We start from the raw sequence: 23,330 nt of genomic DNA, 5'->3' as shown, positions 1-23,330 counted from the left end.
ATAGACAAAAAACAAAGGAAATGGTTGCTCACACCTGAAATCTTTCTATTTACCAAACGCTTTCAAGCAGAATATGGATTAATCTAACTAAAGGAATGAGGAAGATCATTCCTCTCTGATGGTTTGATTCCTTCACATGTAGCCCAGTTCATTCAGTCAATCCCCAGACACAAGCCACAGCCACAAGACGTTACAGAAACAGATTCCTATTCATGTTCCACCGTTTCCATGTTTTCAAAACCACAAAAAATGAAACAGAAGTTAAAAAAAAAACAAACAGCAAGGCCACACAAAGAAAGCAAAATACTGAAGCTAGACCAGCTTTCAGATACTCACAAGACAATACACAGAACTATTTCAAGTGAGCCTAAGAATCTTAAAAAATTATTTAGATGCAAATCTTTCATTTGTGGTCGAAATATAAGTAACAAGCTACAGGGGGAAGAAACGCTGTGGTAATCTTCAGATACAGTTTCATATGCTTGTTCTACAAGGCTTTAACAAAAGCCATCTTGCCAAACACCTTTGCGTTGACCTTAAATAAAATCTTTTCTTTTTCATAAGCTCACTACTACTAATACTTCAGTATTACAGAAGCTCTGAACATTTTTTTAGAAAGTGGTGACTAAGGTAAATGTGACACCTTTACCAAACATGCAGTTTACAGGCTATCCAATAATGCTTTAATTATTTAAAGCTTTATGAATAATCAAGATGGGGTAAGGGCAGAGAATTACAGTAAAATTACCACTGACTTTTGAATTAAGTTGCTCTGTCCATCTTCATTTTCTTTGAGGCAGTAGCAATTCAGCTGAATGCAAACCTACAAAAGATATTGTAAATATATTGATTTCAACATTTAAACTATATCTTCAGAAACATTTAACGACTATGGGAGGAAGGAGACAGCAATACATCTAAAAATAACATGGAAAATTAGTTAATACACCACTAGATTTTGTTTTGAATCCTTCCAAAAAGGTGGAGGTTTTTTCTAACATTACACTTGCAGACCAGACTCATTCATTCTCATTACAGAACAGGAAATACTCTGAAATCAACCTTACAACACCAACACATGAAAAAGCTAGTTTGCATATGCAGTAAACTAATCTTTGGTAAAAAATATCACTTCAATATGTGACAAAAAAGGGCAAAAGGAAATTAAAAAAAAAATAACACACACACACAAAACTATATTATCAGCACCTTCATGCTGCAAAAACATCTAATACAAATGCAAAGATTGAGATGTGCAAGCCATCCAGCAGGCTTGTTCAATAAATATAACAGCTCACTGTTGAGATTACAATATTATTCTGAAGAACAGGATTCAACCTAGATGTTGAGATGTAGTCTTCCCCTAAAAATCACTCCCCTACCTACACATTTCTCCTTGTATATGTATTCTTCAAATTCTTAAATAATTTTTACTTGCTGTTTGTTCTGCAAGCTCATTTCAACATTCTCAAAAAAAAAAAATCTAGGCAGTAAATGTTACTGGTTTAACCATTCTACCAATAAAACGCTTATTGAAGTATAAATTCATTTATGAACACGACTTACCTAATCCAAAAGGACTGCAGAAGGTGTTAGTACTACGTGACGGGTAGTTTTCCAGTTTTCCTTGAGATATATCCCGAATTCTTGTTGACACTACATTCGTAGCTGTTTGACATAGATGCGACCTCACAGAAATCAGCTACCCATCCTTCTTGCTTACAGATTCCAGAAGGCTATTTCCAAAATTTGTCAACCGTCTTAGAAAGCTTCCTTTTTCTTTGACAGCTTCTTCTCTTGTCTATTCCATCTACATATCACTATAAGAAGCATCAGCTCCAGATAAAATAAATACACTTTTTACACCAAAAACTGTGAAGCTGAAAATCCAGTTTTCACATCTGAACTGTAGAACTTTCCTAACTTCGGGTAACAGACACATTTGTAAGCAAGAGCTATCTGGATACCTCCATACTGCTTATTGGCAACATGATTTTTCAACAAAAAAAAATTTAAATAAAATATAAAAGAAAAAATGATAAACAAATGTCTATTAGATTCTTCATTTAGAAAATAGGTCTCACTGCAAAATGACAGAAGCTATGTCAGAAAATCTAAAAAATAAGATAATGGGGAAAATATCTGCCATTAAACTTTCCAGTAATGTCTACACAGTGACTCAGGCTGCATTTAACCTGGAGCCAGCTAAAAGCACTGGTTATATTTATGACTCAGACAGAATGCTGCCGAGAATAAAAAGGTATCTAAAGGCAAAAAAGCACTTTATTTTCGCAGCTGAAGTATTCAGAACTTGATAAATTTAGCCACGTATCCAAGCCGTGAGGACAAAAGCATCCAAGAATGAGGTGCTCGACATTGCTAGGAAAAAAAAAAACCCGCACGACTTCAAACTTCCAGTTCACTTCTCAGACGCCTATTGGTTGTTTCAGAAGTCTCTTCAGGAGGAAGCACTTGGAAAAATAATGCCAGACAGTGTCTGATTTTCCCCCCTTTCGCAAGAAGCAGGTGCTGCAGGTCAGTCTCCTCCTTCTCCCTACCAGCAGAAGCAGAAGGCTGCAAACGCCCAGGACTCCTGTAATCCACACTGCCTACGGTAAAAAGAACCAGAACAATCAGTATTCCCTTCTGAAATCCGAACTGGCGTCAGACGAAGACACAGATCTGAATCTCAAAAACCAAACACGCACACAACCTGGGAGACGAACCCGAGTGCAGAAGTCTCGGTTAAATCTTCACTCACGTCCCAGAGAACGCAGCTTGTCAGTGACAGCGTTCTCCTACCTCTCACACCCGAGGGAAAGAAGAAAAAAAAAAAAAAAAAAAAAAAAAAGAAAAAAATGAAAAGAAAGGGGCATTTCTCATTTTATTGGGGAGGATGAACAGGTCTGCAAGAGCAGCCGGGGGTGGACGCTGACCTGGGCCAGGGACTCGAGGCGGGAGCACAGGACGAGCCCGCAGAGCGGCGGCGGCACCTGGGGAAACCCCAGCGCCCTGGGAAAGCCCCGCCGCTCCGGGGCCCACGGTCCAACAAGGGCGCGGGCAGGGCCCCAGCTTCCCGGCCACCGCCGGCCTCTGTCGCGGCACCGGGCAGGAATCCGCCGGACCGCGCTGGCGTCTGCCCTGCCAGCCCGGGGGGCCGCGCCGCCCCCGCGCAGCGCTCAGCGCCGCCGGGGTCCCGGAGGCGGCTCCCCCTTGCCCTCCCCGAGGGCGGGCCCGGCGGCGCGGCGGGGGAGGGACCGGGGCGGCCCGGCGCCCCGCACGCCAGTACCCGCCCCGGCCGCTCCGCGCCCCCTGCCCGCCCCCGCCGCCCCCACCGCGGACACACCGGCCCTGGGGGCTGCCCCCCCCACCCCTCGAGAGCCGCGCGCGCGAGAGCGGCGCGCACGCACACACACACAAACGCGCGCACACACACACGCACCCGCACACACCCCGCTCGCCTCGCTCCCAAAATGGCGCCGCTCCGAGTCGCAATGCTCCGCGCGAACAAGCCTCGCGAGAGCCGCCGCGCGACCCCGCGGGAGCCCGGGGCGGGGCTTCCCGCCTGCCGCCGAGGGTGCGACCCCGCCCCCGCCCGGCCGGAGGGAGCCCCCCTGCCGTGACGTCACGGAACAATCCCGAAAGTTCCGCGCGGGGCGGCGGGGGAATCCCCAGCGCGCCCCGCCCCCGCCCCTCCCGCGGGAGTCCCCGGCGCCGCCGTAATTAACCGTGCAGCGGCGCACTGCCCCTACAACGCTGCGGTGCCGAACCGGGTCAGCGGAACCAAGGCGCGGGCTGAGGCCGCAGGCTGGTCGGACTAGCCCAGGCGGGTGCTGCGGTGCGGAAGCGGTCGGCGAGCGCGGCCCGGTCGGTGCTAGGGAGACCCCGCTGCCGCCGGGACGAGGTGCGCGGGCGGCGGGGATGCAGCGGGCACCCGGGAGCGCCGGGGCAGAGCTCGCACAGGCAGCGGACTGGGTGAAGCCGCGGCGCCGGTGAAGGAACCGATAGCCGCCATTTAAGCAAACAACACAAAATTACTGTCTTCATTGAATTGGCACAAACGGCTTTAAAGTACGACCTGGAGAGCGGAAAATACGTTTAACGTACACGCAGCCATTTCTGCGCGTTGCGTTTTTGAAAGAAACTCGATGAGTTTTTGTAGCCTGGGAACTAGATGTTTGGATTGTCGTTTCGCAAATTTTGAAATCTCATTTCCAACACAGGTCAAATTATCCTGCAATTAATTACGTGAAAAATTAATATGCAGAATTATGTTTAAATATCATTAGAAAGGGTACTGGCAAGTGTTTTTAGAGCCTGCATTTGATTCTGGATTTTCCTCTATGAGATTTAAGTTGTTGTAGGAACCGACATTATGCACTGATTTTTTACAAAAGTCTCAATGTCTGAGCAAACAGTAGGATTTTTAATGTATTTTGCACGTGTATATATATGCTGTAGAAATAACCTGGGTTTATTTGGCAAAACTACTAGAAAACAACAAACACTAGAAAAATTACTAAAATTCAACAACTGAAAAAATTAGAAAAGCATGTGACAGTTTCATCTTAAAAAAAAAAAAAAAACAAACTGACAGAACCTCCTTAACTGTTATGGTCTTATTTATCTTCAGCTTGCTTGGGAGCAGTCAACCCCAGCTACAATTTCTAACAGCAGTGGTGTTTTTTCTAGGCTTCCATCACAATCTTGGCTGTGTTGCAACCTCTTTTCTATACCTCATCCTTGAGATTGTTTGTCCTTTTATTTACCTTGACCCATGCTGCAGAAATGAGGCTTCCCGAGCAGGGTGTCAGAGCATACCCCATGCCTCTCAGTTAATTTCGCCATCTGTTGCCAATCCCGAAACCGTAAACAGGAAAGGCAAGGCAGAGCTTACCACCTGGTCTGACTGTGAACCATGGCACCAGCCAAGGACCCAAGTCTGATGCATCCTTGTATGGCCACTAGGCCTGTAGTACCAAAATGGCCCACACTCTCAAGTGCCATTATTGAAATCTTTGTCAAAATAGTAATTTATAACTTACCTATTGATCAATTTAACTCACATCAGACACGTGTTGCAGTAGTGTCTAGAAAGTAGCAGGTTTGTTTAGTCAGGAAAAGTCACCAAAAACATCTCAGGACTCCAGGACTCCACTGTGGTGTGTGCTTCAAACACACGTAATAACAAGAAAGCTCTGACCAAAGTAATCATATACAAGTCCCAAAGCAACATATAAAATCCAAAAATATGGTGGGTAACAGTATCTAGGAAAACAAGATAAGATGTGAACCCAAAGCAACATGAAAAGAAGTGTATAGAGTTAATGACATAACTTCAGGCCACTTTGACAACACACACTTAAGGCTATATTAATGACCTGAAATTACTTTTCAAATTATTTGAGTGTGTTGTGGCTAAAGTCCCCACTCTGCACAGCTATTCTGAGCATTTTCTGCCTTTGTAATACATTAGGTACTGCAGGTGTCCAAAGAGGAACACAGTTAAATGGCAGGACGTTATCAATTCATCTGCATCTGGGTAAAAAACTGGCTGGATGGCCAGGCCCAAAGAGTTGTGGTGAATGGAGTCAAATCTATTAACAGTTGGTGACCGGTCACAAGTGGTGCTCTCTAGGGCTCAGTATTGGGGCCAGTTCTGTTTAATCTCTTTATCAATGATCTGGATGAGGGGCTTGAGTGCACCCTCAGTGAGTTTGCAGATGACACCAAATTGGGTGGGATTGTTGATCAGTTGGAGGGTAGGAAGGCCATACAGAGGGATCTGGACCAGCTGGATCACTGGGCTGAGGCCAATTTTATGAGGTTTAAAAAGGCCAAGTGCCAGGTCGTGCACTTGCATCACGACAATCCCAGGCAGCACTACAGGTCTAAAGAAGACCAACGACCTGGTGAAGGGACTGGAGCACCAGTCTGATGAGGAGCAACTGAGAGAACTGGGACTGTTTAGCCTGGAGAAAAGGAGGCTGAGGGGAGACCTTATGATGGTCTACAACTACCTGAAAGGAGGTTGTAGCGTGGAGGGTGTTGGTCTCTTCTCCCAAGTAGCAAATGATAGGACAACAGGAAATGGCCTCAACTTGAACCAGCAGACATTTACGTTGGATATTAGGAAAAAGTTCTTTACTAAAAGGGTTGTAAAGCATTGGAACAGGCTGCCAAGGGAAGTGGTTGAATCACCATGCTGGGTGGCATATAAAAGATGTATAGATGTGGCACTTAAGGACACGGTTTAGTTGTGGACTTGGCAATGTTAGGTTAACAGTTGGACTTCATGATCTTAAAGGTCTTTTCCAACCTAAATGATTCTATGATTCTGTATCAGTCCCCCTAATAGGTTTCTGTTTGTGTTGCTACATATATGATCCATCTATTTCCTTCCGGTGACCATAACTACACCAATTTTAGTAACCACAGGAAAAGCTGTGATAGTCCTTGGGGAAATTACTTTAAAGTACTAATAGGAAATGGGTTTGATGTATATCTCTAATTGTTTCTTAAAAGACGGTATAATGCCATTTCCACTTCATGAAAAGCAAGGGTTTGACCCAGCAAACAGCTGAGATTATGTCCTTACCTTACAGAGGTCAGTGGCAAACCACTTTTCAAAATTCATATCAAGAGCTCTTCTTTTCTAACACACTATATTTTATAGGTCATGAGCATCGAAGCTGTTCCAGCAAAGTTAACAGGACCATTCTTAGCATGTGGTGATTAATTTAAAGGAATTTGCAAGCCTGCTGGCATGTGACTTTGGTTTGTGGTCAGGTTCCTGCCATGCACAGCCTAACTATACAAGCTGGTTCTCCTGGTATACACAGAGTTTATACCAGCAAAACAATGCCTCTACTAACACAGGTTGTTTTGCTTGTGTGGGGAATAATTAAACTATGCTGATAAAACCATATATATTCTATTATTGAGGAAGAAATCATAGCATAAACTTAGTCATTGTCTGTAATGAAGAACAAGATGACAGAAGATTGCCAGAATTTCAAATTTGTGAAGCAATATTTATATATATATATATATATTTTTTTTTGTAAAACATGTCATTTGGTCTTCCAAACCGAAGCTGTATCTGCATCTTCAGAAGTACACAGAGCACAGAAGGGAGTGAGAGCATTAATGTGATTGATATTGATCATGGAGGCACCCCAAAAGTCAATTTAGGCAGGGAACAAGCTCCAAACAGACTTTATTCAAGCCAGAACTGTTCAGCAAAGAAAAACAACTAGAAACAGGATTTATCTAAAATTATTCAGCACTCTGACAATATTACAAAGCACAGGTTTGGACACCAGTTGAGGATATTATTACTTTAAGATACATAAGAATAGTGAGGATTCACAGCATGCATGCACTCACAAAACAAGAGGCCACTTTCACTCAAGGGTACCCAGAAGAAGTAGTCACCTGCCCAGAGTAGGCAAGGACTCACTCAAGGATATAACACTGACCAGGAAGAAGGTGAGGGCTCTCAATCCCAGGAATTCTCCTTAGATAGTGTCCAGTTCTAAGGGCAGAGCTCTGTTCACAGTCCCTCTGCTCCAAGAGGACCACTCCAAGGGTGTCTTCAGTAGCAGCCCCATTTTGTATCCCAGTCATATCTGGCCATGGTCATTACAAGCATGGTCCAGAAGCTTCCTCCTTGGCTGAGGATGCTGTGTGTTGACCAAGGGTCCCTTCCCTCCAACTCTCCCAGTAGAGGGAAGTGAATGTGAGGACTCACTGTGCCCAGGTAGGGGGGAGGATGTGACTGTCAGCACCCACCAACGGGTGTACACGGGGACAGGTACAGTGAGGCACAAAAGGTGCTGAAGAGTCATCAACTGCCCTATTGAAAGCTCCACATCTCATTGTGGGATGGGCAACTGCCACAATATTTAATAGAAACAGCTTCTGAAACAAGGAAGGCTGAGCTGAACATGTTCATTTATGAAAACTGCTATAGGAGGTTAAGATGAAATTTACATTGGAAATTACTATGGGGCGGAAGATATACCCATATGAACAGTTCTCTCTTGTTAAGCAAACTTACAAAAGTAGGTCAAGATTTTTGCCACAGGTGCTCACACATTTTTAAAAGTCCTTTCAATGAACCATGATATAAGTCAAGGGTGACTAATGTGGAATTTAGACAACATCTGAGATTTAAGAACAAGCCAAGAATTACTGAGTTTGAATGACTGTGGTAGTCTGATGAAGGGACAAGGAAGACACATTTAGCACTTTCATTGAAATGTAATATTCTGAATACTATATGTAATTTAAGGTTCTATTTGGTGTAGGTCAGACTACAAACTGTGAGATAACTAAAGAGAGATAGGTCATTCCATATTCAGGGACCGTCTACATCAGTAAACGAAAGAATTGAATAAAAACAGTGAAACCAAAATGCATGGGAAATGCTGACATATAAGAAATTAAACCAGAAACATTTTAACTCCCACCAAATACTAACCATCCATATTTAAGTACAAGTCCTAGAACTAATTTTAATATGAAAAATGTATAATGATTTTAAATTATTTACTGCAAACTCGGATGATGGGATGAAGTACAAGACCAAAAGCTGAAAATGTATTTTGGCAGGCGCTTGAAATGTGCTGACTTTCATTTGTTCTAGGTGTAGAATGCAAGATACTTATGCAAGTATATTACACACTCAGACTGTTAATTAAGCAAATATTAAATAAAAATATAGAAACATACTTAATTCCTTACTTTTACACATTTTTGTGTCACTCTATGAAGACATAGAAAACAACACTTTACCTTTTACTAAAAACCCACCATGCCAAATATGCAATGTGAACCACAGAACCAGGTAGAAGGCCAAAATCAAAATTTTCATGTAACAGGTTTAAAATTTGATTAATACTGATGTGATCCAGAAAGCTTGTGATGCAGTGAGCCAAATATTTAAAAGCTAGAAAGAAAATGGTCACCTAGTAATAATTCTAAAGTGGGATAAGTGTAGAGTCTTGCATCTGGGTAGAAACAACCCCAGGTTCCAGTATAAGTTGGGGAATGACCTATTAGAGAGCAGTGTAGGAGAAAAGGACCGGGGGTCCTGGTGGACAGCAGGATGACCTTGAGCCAGCACTGTGCCCTTGTGGCCAGGAAGGCCAATGGCATCCTGGGGTGTATTAGAACGGGGGTGGTTAGTAGGTCCAGAGAGATTCTCCTTCCCCTCTACTCTGCCCTGGTGAGACCACACCTGGAATATTATGTCCAGTTCTGGGCCCCTCAGTTCAAGAAGGACAGGGAACTGCTGGAGAGTCCAGTGCAGGGCAACGAAGATGATGGAGTGAAGCATCTCCCATAGGTGGAAAGGCTGAGGGAGCTGTGTCTCTTTAGCTTGGAGGAGACTGAGGGGTGACCTTATTAAAGTTTACAAATATATAAAGTGTGAGTGTCACAAGGATGGAGCCAGGCTCTTCTCGGTGACAACCAATGATAGGACAAGGGGTAATGGGTTCAAACTGAAACACAAGAGGTTCCACTTAAATATGAGAAGAAACTTCTTCTCAGTGAGGGTAACAGAGCACTGGAACAGGCTGCCCAGGGAGGTTGTGGAGTCTCCTTCTCTGGACACATTCCTGTGTAACCTCATCTAGGTGTTCCTGCTCTGAAGGGGGGATTGGACTAGAAGATCTTTTGAGGTTCCTTCCAATCCCTTACGTTCTGTGATTCTGTGATATTCTTCTGAACAGAGGAGTATTTGTATAATCAGATGGCAAACACAGTGAGAATTCCTCAGTACAAACACAGTTCTAATAAACATTCCTTGTTACAAAGTTCTAAATATCTTTCAGCTCCATGTTCATTATGTGAAACATTTTAAGTAACAAAATTAGAAGAATGAAAGCATTATACAAAAGTGCGTAGCAACATCTATACATTATCATTTCCAGTAACACGATGAACACTACTAGTAAAAGGTATCTCCGCTTGTCTATTCATGTGTTGTTCATTCCAGGAAAGGAAGGTAAGATGACTTTTCCAATTGCTTCAGAACTTCAGTGGGTCTGCCTACACAAATAAGACAATGGGATTTGACTGTATTAAAGAATTGACCATTATTATTTGCATCGTAAGATGTATAACCTCTAGTTATTCAATTTTTCAAGAGTTCTGAGCATCTCCATGTCCAATGCACTTTAATGCAATCAGTAAGTACTGATTTGATGGGAGCAACATTCTCAGCAAACACTTCAATAAAGCTGTAGTTAACGGTTCATATTTTCAAGCAATACCTATGTATTAATTTTGAATGATACCTAAGTATAAATTTGACCTATATTATTGAAATTAATAGGTCATTTTATCTCTTTAAAGATAATGACTGTTTCTGCCTGAAAGGATCAATATCTTGGTGACACTAGTGAAAAGCCAGGATAAGAACTCAGAGGCTATTATTTTGATATACTAATTTGAGGTAAAAAGATTGTTAAGAACCAAGCTTTTAAAAAAAAAGTTTCTTCATTTCAGCTTTTTCACCTGTATTGTAACTGAAAATAACCTCACTAGTAGCTTTTTCCTCTTTAACAGTAGAAGCATCCATCTCCAAGAATGCGTTTCAGAAACACCAGGCACGATTAAACCAAGGGTTATCTGAAACTGTTTTAATGGTTTATCTCCGTTAAGTAGTATTCTTTGCATGTAAGTCATCCAGTTAATGAATTGAGGTTGAAAGAGTGCAACTGTTCGTCACTGTTCGTACGTGCTGGGTGGATGCTGGCTACATTACATTTATTCTGTTGAAAGATGAAGTCATGCTATACATGTTCTCTAAAACAATAAACAAGTAAATCCTAAATGTACTCAACTTCTCCTCCATTCCACCCTGGTAAGTGAAATAACAGCAAGTGAATACTGACTGTTCTGAATTTCACAAAGAGCTCAAAATAATAACTGTTAATCGCAAGAAGCTGTTTAGATGAAAAGGAACAAGGTGAAGGAATTATGAAGGAATTATGCAATACCAAGTGACTAATTTTTCTTAAGATGCTTATCTTTACCCTACCTTTTTCTCTATAAAGTGGATTTTCTGCATTTTCCTTAAAATGAACCTAGCTAACTTGTGAACTTAGAGCATGTTAATTTTGCTATAAGGATACCACATGACCAGCATGATGATAGGATCTTGCACGTAATTAAAAACGAGCAGATCTCATTTTAATGCATGTTCATTTCATAGCCAAAACTATTTTTTCTTAAAAAAAATCTGTATTGACACCAAGTTTACATTTCATTTCCCCCATTTTTTAACAACTAGGTTGATTTAGAAACTTTTCACGTCCAATTAAAGTGAATCAAACCATTTTTGTAAGGATTTTCTGCAAGTTTTGCCCACCATCATGTTTTTTAAATGTGTGTTTACTAAAGAGGCTCACCTTAGGTAAGGGGCACAAGAGATGTGTTGTTTTTCTACACAGACAGACCTGATGAAGGAATTGCATGTAGAAAAATCTGTCAGCTATAGTAACTTACCTACTTAATAGAATAATCTTTCCCTACATACTGCTTTTTACATCTATTTGCTTGAACCACTAGAAGCCTAAATTTTGTCTTACATACTAACCACTCTGGGATTTAACTTACAGTTCAAAGATCTGAGTTTGGAGGCATGATCCCCTAAAAGAACTACTATCAAGGCTGATAGATTTGACTCAGCTGTTTTAGTTCCTTACCTTTATTACCAATCAGCCTTTGAGAGAAAAAAATGCATCACATGACCAAAATAAGATTCATTTAATTTCAGGAAAGACTAAAAGTAGCTTTCTGACTAGCAGTTTTCTTCTATCTTTAAACTAGGATGAAATGCCCCAGCAAAGCTTTAGTATTCTAATAAGTTTAAATGCAAAAGGTTAAAATGGGAAATCTCTTTCTCAGCTGCTCCTCGTTCTCTCTTTTGCCCTAAATGGATAAACACAGGCATCAGCACTTTCTATTATCTGCTGTATGGTTCTGTCAACTGAAACTTTGCAAAAAAAAACCCCACAGAAACGGAAAACAAAAGAAAACACACAAAAAATGAAACCAAAACAAACCAACAAAACCAAAACCAAACAACAACAAAAAAGCAAACAAACAAAAAAAAACACACCACCACCCTACCCCCCCAAAAACACATACACACAACAACAACAACAACAACAGCAAAAGGAAATTAATGGTATGAAAGGCTGTGAATAGGGTCAAAAGCAATTCAAATCTTTTCTCAGACTTCTCTTCCTGGAGCTATGTTATGCTGTTTTCCAGATCCCTCCAAACACTTTTCAGAAGCTTTCACTTATTTGTTATTTACAGATATGGTTCCTTCCTATTGGACACTCATCTAACATGAGTGATACTTGTACTCTTAAATAGTGGGATTTTTGTATGTTGCTATTGGAAACGTCTGGTATTTGTAAATAAGTGGAAAATAACTCTAAATTTGAAATCCCTGAAATACAAGCTTTAATCTATGAAGATGAAGCAATAGCTTCTAATCAGCTTTGTGTTGCTTTGATTTTCACTTCTGCCAGAGAACCTCAATTACATATTGACTGTGGTTTTTTACTTTTCTGTGCATTAGTCTTCACATCTGCAGAATATAAATGCTTGTGTATCTTCGTGAACTTTTTGAAAGACAATGATGATACTTTTCCTAAACTTACTAATTAATATAAATTGGCTCGAAAGAAATAGGCAAAACACAAGTACAGTGTTTCCTGTTTAGGAAATATTCTTTCTCAGTTCTTCCAAAACAATGATATCCTATTGCACTATACTAACTTTGTCAGAATGGCCAATAGCAGTACTTTGGTAAGTAAAAGCACGTTTCCTGCTAATATTTTTCAAATTATGATGGCTATTGTTTATGCATTTAAAATACGCAGAAAGACACCAAAAAGCACAATGTATTTTTCCTTCATTATAATGTGACACAGCTGTTGATGCCATAAGATTAGCGAGGTGTAATACTAAGGAGAAATTCTTTCTTGTCATGCTGAAAATTGTGTATAATTTAATCACACACCTACCCTTTCATTAAAAATTCCTACACTCCCCCTCGCCTAACAGTAAGGCACATAGAGGAGGTACTGGGTCATCTGTTTTTCTATGCATAGCTAACAGTTGTTTTCATTTATATTGCAAGTTAAGCCCTGTGTCTGTACGAAGACAATCAGAAAGTTGCTTTCTCCAAATTAGAAGCCCTTCCTGGGAGAGATGGGCCCTCAAGGGAGCATGGGGCTCATCCACTTCACACCGGTATTGTCCCATCCCTTCAGTGGAAAAACTGGGAGGGCTGTAGGGTGCGGCCAAAGGTGGTCCCTGATAACAAGCCTTCCTTAGCCCAGCTCTGTGAAATGCCCAAGGGTGCTGTGATGGGCAGGAGCTTTGTGGGTATGAGTCCCTGCCAAGGAATAGGCAGCCAGATGCTACCTGGGAAGTGAGAAAATGCATTACTGGCGCTTAGAAAAGATGGGGAAAACTCTGGAGCCTAGGAAGGGGGAGAAACTCACTACACGCTATCTGAGCAACAGGTAAAAGAGGCTGGAACGCAAACCGACGAATATAACTGGCTAGATAGAAGCCCTTCAGCACTTTAAAGGGGATGACAAATAAACGTGAACAAAAAGAGTCATTCCAGTTATGGGTGATTCAGAAGGAACTGCTCACTGAGAAGCTGTTTCTCCTGCTAGAGGGGAACAGAGGGAATGTCTTGGCCAGGACAGTCAGGCTGCCTAAGTTCCTGCTACAATAACTCATGTTCTGTTTACTACTATTAATGATTGTATACAAATGAAATTATAAACAAAAGAAACCATTGAAAAATCCCTTAAATTAAAATATTTGTTATGCTCACATTACACCATCTCTCATGTAATTACCAGTGATGTCATTACATGCAGGTGCTCTATCTGTGAGTCTGGGTAAAACACCTCCTTGCTGTAAATCTGCTGGCTGTTGGTAAGTGTCACCAAAAATAAGCTGGTTTGCCTATTACTAAAATTAAATTATTATTACTATAAAAAATAAATAATTTAAAACTTTTTATCTGTGTTCTATAGTGAGAAATTCAACTTTTTAATAAAAATAGCAGAATACTAAAAGCTTGGGAAGGAGGTAGGGGAAACTACTGTCTTTGAAAAATTGGCATGAGAGGTAAACAACTGTATTTTTGAAAGTCTGTCTTTCTTACATCATACAGGAGTCCAGTTACAGGATCACAGAACAGCTGGGTTTGGAAGGGACCTCTGGAGATCATCTGGTCCAATGCATCTGCCAAAGCAAGTTCAACTACAGCAGATTGCATAGGAATGTGTCCAGGCAGGTCTTGAATGTCTCCAGAGAAGAAGACTCCACGACCTCTCTGGGCAGCCTGTTCAGTGCTCTGGCACCCTCAAAGTAAATAAGTTTCTCCTCATATACAGATGGAACCTTCTATGCTACAGCTTGTGCCTGTTTCAGATAGTACTGGAGAAAGTACAGCTGGTACTAGTAGTACTACTACTACTGCAGTTAGTACTACAGTTAGTATTGTAGAAAGTTGTGTTATGTGCATTTATGAAAATTAAAGCACTGGTAGACCGATACAGGTAGGGGATTTAAAAACTTATTTTGCACATTCATTCTCTATTGCAAATACGATCCTCAAAACCACAGTATCTGTACAACAAGCAATGTGATTAGGAGTAGTAAGTGATGCGCCCAAGCCACAGATGAGGTTCCTTTCTTCCTCCCTCCCATCTCCAAGCTCAAGGAAAACAGATTTGTTGGAGATAGTGACTTGTTATTTTACAATTTTATCTTTTCCAGCAAGTTAAATAGCACTAGCCCACAGCTAGCCATAACACTAAACGGTTGGACGGTGCCTCCATGCTTTGTGCCCTGCTCCCACCAGCCTACCTCCTCAGAACCCTTCAGGAGTTATTGTGTTCAATGGTCCACCTGCCACAGACAGTCTCTGAAGGAAGCCCAGATATAGGCAGTTTTGTGCTTTTTTTGGTGGTTTTAATGTCTAGGAAATATACGAAATTTAATAGTGAGCATATTTAACTTACTAGTAAGGATACAGCCGAAGGGTCTAAGACTGGCTTAATTTCCTGAACAAACGGGTTATTTTTTGTCATTATGCCTAGAGAAAGGGTGATTGAGGTGATTACTCTAAGGCTTTGAGCAACAGGTTTGCTGGAAGAGCACAGACTGAAGAGAAAAATTATCACAACATTGACACCACTCAGATAGAGACAGACTTCAAACATGGTTATAGTATTCTCTGATCACCATATATCTGTTGAATGTATCCATGATAGCGTACACCTAAGCATGCAGAATGTAAAACAATTAACAATTAATTTTATAATTCTTTAAGTGCAAAGGAGATTTTGTTCTAGAGCTTCTGCACTCTTTCTTTTACAACTCATCTGGTGAAGGAACTTGAACATAAGACCTATGGGGAGAGGCTGAGGGAGCTGGGGTTGTTTAGTCTGGAGAAGAGGAGGCTTAGAGGTGACCTCGTCACTCTCTATAACTACCTGAAGGGAAGTTATAGCCAGGTGGGGATTGGTCTCTTCTCCCAGGCAGTTAGCAATAGGACAAGGGGGCATGGGCTTAAACTCTGCCAGGGGAAATTTAGGCCGGATATTAGAAAGAAATTCTTTACAGAGAGAGTGTTCAGGCATTGGAATGGCCTGCCCAGGGAGGTGGTGAACTCATCGTCCCTGGAGGTTTTTAAACTGAGATTGGACATGACACTTAGTGCCATCATCTAGTAAACGGACTAGAGTTGGACCAAAGGTTGGACTCGATGATCTCTGAGGTCTTTTGCAACCCAGTCAATTCTGTGATTCTGTGATCTGTAACGGTTCAGCTTCATTGCATTGTTGTTTTTTTGGGTTGATTTGTTTTAAAGCCTAGATTCTTCTAATTAATTTCTCTTATTTCAATTTTTTTATCATTTCAATCAATTTTAACAACTCCTTTTTTTTTTTTCTTTTTTTTTTTTTTTTTTAAATCTGGGATTAGCTTGACTGGTAAAATATAGTCTATTTATGTGTGGGAAAGCAAGATGTGCAGTTCCAGCCACCTTGATGATAAAGGAAGATGAACACTAACATAACTACCCAGGTGGTCAAAGAAGAAAACCCGCCGGGACACATTCCTGTGTAACCTCATCTAGGTGCTCCTGCTCCAGCGGGGGGATTGGACTAGATGATCTTTCGAGGTCCCTTCCAATCCCTAACATTCTGTGATTACTAACATAATAAGATCATAGCAACTAGTCAAAATATAAAGGGCCTTGGACAGATTGTACTGAAGTATGTTTTTCATAATTGTAAAGAGTGATAGCCCAGACTTGTGAGAACGGTATGTCGGGTCGGATAACCACCCTCAAGTACATGTGATGTGTGAATGTTGTTGGGCCTGGTCTATGAATGAGTGGGAATGTAACTGAAACAGACATGAGTGTGGTGTGTTAATAATAACAATTATTGATAAAACATCTTGTTTAACCTCTTACTCCAGGCCCGCATCAGTAACACCTATAAATTGTCAATGGCTAATAAAGAGGGCCTCTGCCTAGCTCTGCACTCCTTCCTGAACACAATCTCCGCCTCTGTGTGCATCTCTGTCTGCATCTGTACGAATCGTTCCTCATCACCGCAACATGGACACAAAATGCTTCTTCCTCCATTATTTCAGAAATAACAGTTTAGGCAAATTTTTGTCCCTTCCTCTTGATTCCAATTTGAGAGAAAAGATATCTTGGAATACAGAATTCCACAGTCTTGTATGCCCAGCAGCTATGGAAATTCACTGTATATATGCAAACGTATATTTTGTGCAGCCATCTCTCACTCTGCACCCCTGTAAAATGAAAAGAGCAACCTCACACTGGCTTTCTGCTCAGGGAGGAGAGGCAGAGAGCAGAATCACACCTGTGAAGTCACTGGGCTCTGGTGGAAGCTCCTTACCAACACCATACCAGGCTCCATAAAGGCACAAGGTCATCTGGTTTCCAAGCAACACTTCAAGAGCATAAGGCATTGCCACACCTCTTTCTGGAGAAAACCACTAATTGAGAAAGGGGTGGTACAATCACCTCCTTGTTCCTTTCTATCCCCTTCAGACAAGCTTACTCCAGGAACTTCATCCTCACTCTTTACTTTGGTCTGTAGTTCGTGAAAACCACTGGGAGGTTGTTGAAAGACTGTGAAGTAAACTACTTCAGAAGTTAAGGAATAGCTACTTGCACCCAAATCAGAGATAATTCTTAAGAAAATTTATACAGTAGCAAATATGTACTTCCCTGAATTGGGAATTCTTCTTGCTGCTCTTTCTGTTGTATTCTGTTGAGACAGTGAACAGGTCTGTGCATGTGTTATACATGGTGTAAGAAGCTCTTTTGCCTTACCTGAGCTGAGGCTTCAAGGCAACAGTGATAGGAACGGGGTTTGGTGTTTCCAAAAGGAAAAAAAATGGAAAAAGGCTAAGGAGCACTAGTGGGTTATAATGACACTCCAGACCAGGCAAAGGTGGAAAGAATTAAATCTTCTGTCTTAATTTCTGAGTACATGCAGAGTGCTCTGATGTAGCCTGTCGCTGATCATTTTTACCAGGAAACTCCCAAATCTGTGTACATATCTTTGCAAAAAGGCAAACACTGATCAGAGATCAGGAGATGAGGTACTGCTAGAGCTGCTTGTGACTGTGAAAAGCTTTCCTAAGAAATGCATTTCTGCGAAGTCTTGGGATTCTTGTGTTGTCAGCTTCTTACCCCAGGTATATCAAGAGCACGTATGTTTACATCTTAGGCTGCTGTGTAGTTTGGAGATGCACAGTTTATGTACTGGAATTAGAGTAGACTCGGCAGTGTAGCATGTGGCACAAGTTAATTTACTCTGATTCTCAGAGCACCAGGTCCCAGCAGAAAAAAAAATTAAACGGTATAGTGCTCCACTGCTTAAGTATTTGAATTAGTTTGGGATCTCTGCACTGTCTGCAAACATCCAAAGAAGCCATCCCCTGCGAGATACAGCCATGAGCCTCCTGAATTCTGCAGGTGAGACACCGTCTGGGGCACCCCCGGCCCCAGGACAGGGCCCCAAGCCGCGGCCGTCAGAGACACGCTGACCTGGGTGGGACGTGGCCGAAACGCCGGAGCTCCAGCCGGCCTCGGGACCCCCGAGGCAGCACGGCGAGGACCCCGCCCGCTTCCCTCGCCCCGCCGCGGGGCGAGCAGCCTCTGCGTCCCCGGGAGGGGCGGGTGGAGGGCGGCGGCCGAGGCTCAGCGGCGGGCGCCGAGCGCCCTCTCCGGGCGGGGCAAGGCCCGGACGCGGCGGGCCTCGGCAGCAGAGCGCCCTCGCCAGCCGGGGCAGGAGGCGGCGGAACCGCTGGAGGTGGGGTCCCGGCACTGCCTCCCTGCCCCGGCGCCGCCTCCTCCGCCCCAGCCCGGTCCCGCTGGCCCCTCCGCTCCCTCCCCGGCCGGCTCCGGCTGGGGCTCGGCGGCTGCCATTGGCTTAGCGGCCCCATCCGGGCACTCGGCGCAGCGCTGTTCCTCAGCCCGGTCGTCCCAATATGGCGGAGGTGAGCGGGGAAAGCGGGCTGGGGCGCCGGGGTTCAGCCGGCTCCCCGCGGGGCCCCGCCACCGGCAGGCCCCCCTCGCCCGCCTCGACATCCCCGTAAGGGGCCTCCAGGGCGGCCCGGTGGCGCGGAGGGGCCGGCGGAGCGGCGGGGCGGCCGCCGGAGCCGCCGGCGCCGGGGCAGCGGGAGCCTGCGCGACTAGGCCGCACGGCGGGCGCCGCGCAGCGCGGGTGACGGGTTCGCAGCCCGCGGGCGGCCGACAGGCCCCGGCCGGGCGCACAGGGGGGCGCGGTCGCCGCGCCGGGGCCCGGGGAGAACGGGACGGGCCGGCGGCGACGCCGCCGCTAAGCGGGCGATGGAGTAACGCCCGGCGGGAGGGAGGAGGAGCGAGCTCCGGCTTGGAGCGGGGAAGAGGCGGCGGCCGCCGGTCCGGCTACCTCCGCCGCTGCTTGCCCCTGTCATGTCCCGCCCGGCCGGGGCCGGACGGAGCGGGAGCGCCGGCCGCGGTTCTTGGGGGGCTTCTGCCAGCGGAGGAGAAGGGGAGTGTCAGGCGAGGGGCGAGCGAAGGAAGGAGGGATGGGAGAGTGTGAACGGGCTGGAAGGGCCAGCAGGGCGGGACGCGGGAGCTGAGGCCGGCGGCGGGCGAAGGGGGCAGCTCTGGGGCGGAGGGGCTAGAAGCATGAAGCGGAGAGCCCTGCGTGCTGCCGGGCTGGAGGGACCTGCCCTCACCTCGCTCTGTCTTTTCCCCGCAGGCTTCCTTTGGGAGTTCGAGCCCAGGTTCGTCCTCGACCACCTCCTGCTCCGGCACCCCGCCTGCCACCTGCACGCCGCTTTCTCCTTCCTGCTCCTTCCCAAATTTATCCCCTCGTAGCTTTCTTAACGCTTCATATGCACGAAATTCACCGCCTGCCAGATTTTTAAGAGAAGGAGATGTGCACTGTGGAGTCCTTCCCTTAACTCCGATTGCAGTTAGTAATTGGTTACTTGGAACCCAAAATGAAAACAAAGTTTTGTAGCACTTTTAAGTCAGCCTCTCATTAAAACCATGGAGTCTGGAGAGAGCCTGTTTCTCTTTTTGCTGATAATACAGGCTTGTGTAAATTTTTGACTTCTTGGTAATAACAGAAAATGTTTAAAATCATAGTGATAAGTAATTTTTAAGGCTTTAACTGCTATTAAGTTTTTTTGGAATACTTTACACAAGCAAACATAGTTAACATCGGCAGGGCTACTCTCAGATAATTATTTGGGGAATATATTTGCTTCTGCTTAACTGCTTTCTGCTTTGCCTCTTTGACCTTTTTTAGCTATTTATGAAATTTAGTGAGCTTGTATTTTTAAATATGGTTTTAAATATTTTAAATGGGATATTGAGCATTCGGAGCTACTAGAGAAGTGGGACTTTTTAACCTAAAGTCTGTGATTGGAATGGAACTTCCACTTGATTTACTCAAACGTGAGTTAGAACAGCAATTAGACACAATAATCTTGAGCACACACTTATATAAATATATATTAAGGCAGTTGATGGTTCTTTAAAACTGGGTCAGGATATGATGGCCAACTGTAGGAAAATTCCACATGTAATGTCATTATTCTAATTGGAGAAGTTATCAGCTGTACCGAAAGTTCTATGAGACCATGATACGAATATCATGTGAATAAAAAACATTCTTGGCCTGAATGCTTCTTTACAGTATGATATAATGAACTTTCATATTATTGTCTTAAGTGAGCTAAACAAAGTTTAATTATATAAGGAATGAACACTTAGTATAATTGCTGAAAAAATAATTAGATGCTTTACAACTCAGAAGTGGTATATACAACTGTATTTTTCAAGGCTGGAAGCACTGCAAAGAGGGATACTGCTTTATTTCTTTGAAGAGGTTTGCAAATGTGTAGCTATTTCCTTCAAAACTTCTAAATAAGTTCTTACATGGAAATAATTCTTAAAACCCAATTTCTTTGCTGGTTTTAAGCCAAGGGTTGTGACAAAGCAGTAGTATCTAAGAAATAAAAGAGGAAACCAGAAGTGAAAGAGAAATACCCTACTCAATTTCTTTCCTCCGTCCTGGAAAGCTATAAGAAAGTGAATGTTAAAGAACGAAACAACCTCGTAGTTCAGTGATTTTCATTGTGGAACACTGACATTGCAGTGCAGAATATTTGCATCTTTAAATCTTGTTGCCTCTAATTATAACCGTTTTTAACAATTGACTAAAATGTACTTAACAACAGTACTTTTTGCATGGCATACCTAGTAATGTAAAAGTGTCTCTTGGACCACAGAGCTGTCCCAGTGGCTTGTTAATTAATGCGATCCCTTGGAAGCATTTTGTCATTTCCATTATATTTTCCTCAATATTTCTTGAAACTGCTGTGTTTATTCTTTCTTTCTAATCAGTTGCTAAGAATTAAATTAGTTTTAAGAGAAGGTCCGTCTGTAAGGTTAAACTAATCTGAAGCTAATCTTACTGTTTTTTTGCGGTTAGTAAGAAGCTGATTCATAACCTAGATTAACTGTTTACAAGAGAAAAACTACATTAATTACCATCTAAAATACATACATAGAATCAGAGTCTATAAATCAGGGTCTTGTAGCATCAGGAATTTTGTGATGTGTGTGCCTTGTACCTTAATGATGATTTCAAGGATGTTTGGAACAATCTTTTATTCAGTAAAATACTAATTTATGTATTTTCTGAAAGTTTGTTTCAGTAGTCTAGGTACTTCTCCCAAGTATTCTATACTGCAAGAAAGAAAACTGCATCTATTTTTTATGAACACAAAAAGGGAAGGCCAGCTAAAACAACTGAATTTGTCAAGTAGTTAGGAATTTATTCCAGTTACTCCATTAATATTTCTAACCCTTTAGGTAAAAGAATACATACAACTGTATTTTTTTGTGTCATGTAATTTCATATGTTGGTATAGGAAAAAATACTCAAATTAAGTTTTTTTGATAGTCGGCTCTTTATCTTCTGAGGATCATGACTTTGACCCATCTGCTGAAATGCTGGTACATGATTATGATGATGAGCGAACTCTTGAAGAAGAGGAAATGATGGAAGAAAGCAAAAATTTCAGTTCTGAAATAGAAGATTTAGAAAAGGTAAGATAGTCTCACTCTCTTGTAAGTGTGCGTATGCGTTGTAACTTTTCTAGTGAAAAGAACACCCAACCTGTTCTTCAGTTTCTATTGTATAATGCAGTTTCCTGCAGCATCCCTTTGCAACTTGTCTAAAAGAGAAAAGAAAGTCAGGTTTGGTTATGATATAACAGTGCATCCTCACAAAAAGGCTGCGCTTAGCTTCTCAAAGATACTAGTGTTATGTTAGTTCATCTTCTTTTTTATTTAGTTGTCCTTTTGCTTTGGTAGAGAAATTGCTGAAGCAGGATTTGGAGTCATATCATCTAATGTCACCTACCACTTCTAAGCTTTATAAATTTGATACAAGTTTAAAGCGTACATTTTGCATACTGTTAAGTGACAGCTATCTGTATTTCATGCTGGTTTTCGTTTCGGTTTTGCTTTTCCAATATGCAAACAAAGTCTTGTTTTAGTCATGATGGATCATGTTCATTTGCTACGTAAATGGTAGGTCTATGTCTTAGTTTCATCAGTTTGGCATTTGGCAGATGGACGAAATGACCAGCATGCTCCTTGGCTTTTTCTGTTTCTGTTCCATTTTACACTCTTTAATTACATGTTTTTCCTAATTACACCTCTTATTCATCTGTGGAAGTGCATCACCCATTTTTAACACCTGCTGAATATTGAACACCCGCAAATTAATGCTGTTTGCTTTATTGTTCTGTGACCCACCATTCAGTATAATTGCAGATTTTGGTCAACAGAGTTCCAGGAAAGTGTAATTTCTAGCATCAAGTATGAGGTTATGTTTTTGTAGTCCATGTAATAACAAATTTTCTGAATGTGGATTTGACGGTGTTTATATTTGTGATTGTTTTGGGTTTTTTTGTCCTGCTACCTTCACAATTACATTTTTGCTGATTATAAACTTGCAATTGTAATAGTGAAGCAGCTTGCCAAGTCTCATGTTTAAAATTGAGTTGTTACTCTATAAAATGGTACTATTGCTTCTACAATAGAAGGAAGAAAAACTGAGAGCCGCTCTTCTTAAACACTTTATTACATTAGGTCTCAATCCTGGCAAAACTTGGACATGAGTTTACGTTTACCTGTTGCAAAAAGTCTTTGTAGGACTAAGACCTTAGCTGACTAACAAAAACAAGTAATTTCATCAGTGTTATGAGTTCAACAAGTAATTTTTAAAAGATATCAATATAACTTTTAAAGGTATACATTTTGGAAAATATTGTTAATATTTTGATGGGTTGAATCGGGTAACTAAAAAAATCTCCACTGTTTTATTAATTCTGTTAGCATGCAAGTATGATGGTATTTACTAAAATCACTTGATTAAAAGCTGTTAGAAAAAAAACAAGTTATAAATGAAGCTTTTATCTTTTTTTTTCTTCTGTATCAGTAACTTTCTATTACCTTCTCAATGGTCGTTATAAAATATATTGTGCAAGAGGTGGAAAGCCGGGCCTAAAAGCTGCTATATTGTTTTACTTTTGTGGGTTTTTGCACTCATGAAGCTGTAATTATGCAGGACTAAGGTCTTCAAGATTTTCTGCTCTTCTAGGCTGGTTGTTAGTTTTTCTAGGCTATCTTCTATCTTGAAAAAATATAGGCA

At 42.3% G+C, this 23,330-nt stretch overlaps 2 protein-coding genes and 1 long non-coding RNA gene across 9 annotated transcripts in view; 1 reads left to right on the top strand and 2 right to left on the bottom strand.

Moving 5' to 3' along the window:
- GPBP1 (GC-rich promoter binding protein 1) overlaps nt 1-3,625 on the bottom strand; it is a 33,076-nt gene extending 29,451 nt beyond the window's left edge. For 2 of the 5 annotated variants that reach the window (XM_065045247.1, XM_065045243.1), the window contains exons 1-3: nt 3,443-3,625; nt 1,567-2,609; nt 756-823 (exon numbers count right to left, since the gene is read on the bottom strand). The gene's annotated coding sequence lies outside the window, so the exon portion shown is untranslated. Of the gene's footprint in view, nt 1-755; nt 824-1,566; nt 2,610-2,936; nt 3,067-3,442 lie in introns of those variants that run through there. The other 3 variants (XM_065045246.1, XM_065045242.1, XM_021284863.2) reach the window with 2 other exon arrangements.
- A 3,576-nt stretch (nt 3,626-7,201) lies between these two features.
- LOC135577245 (uncharacterized) lies at nt 7,202-19,459 on the bottom strand. The gene is made up of 2 exons (XR_010468799.1): nt 19,333-19,459; nt 7,202-10,059 (listed from the first exon to the last, which is right to left on the bottom strand). It is a non-coding gene; the product is annotated as an uncharacterized LOC135577245 (long non-coding RNA).
- The window catches only part of MIER3 (MIER family member 3), a 24,603-nt gene continuing 19,742 nt past the window's right edge, over nt 18,470-23,330 (top strand). For 2 of the 3 annotated variants that reach the window (XM_065045241.1, XM_065045240.1), the window contains exons 1-3: nt 18,470-18,606; nt 19,356-19,380; nt 21,573-21,718. In XM_065045241.1, the coding sequence (XP_064901313.1) occupies nt 18,598-18,606; nt 19,356-19,380; nt 21,573-21,718 (180 nt within the window). In that variant the 5' untranslated portion in view covers nt 18,470-18,597. Of the gene's footprint in view, nt 18,607-19,355; nt 19,572-21,572; nt 21,719-23,330 lie in introns of all 3 variants that reach the window. The other variant, XM_065045239.1, reaches the window with a different exon arrangement.

Source organism: Columba livia, chromosome Z (genome assembly GCF_036013475.1).
Source record: "Columba livia isolate bColLiv1 breed racing homer chromosome Z, bColLiv1.pat.W.v2, whole genome shotgun sequence".
NCBI lineage: Eukaryota > Metazoa > Chordata > Aves > Columbiformes > Columbidae > Columba > Columba livia.
The sequence above is the reverse complement of the archived record's forward strand: the minus strand, read 5'-3'. Positions and strand labels throughout refer to the sequence as shown.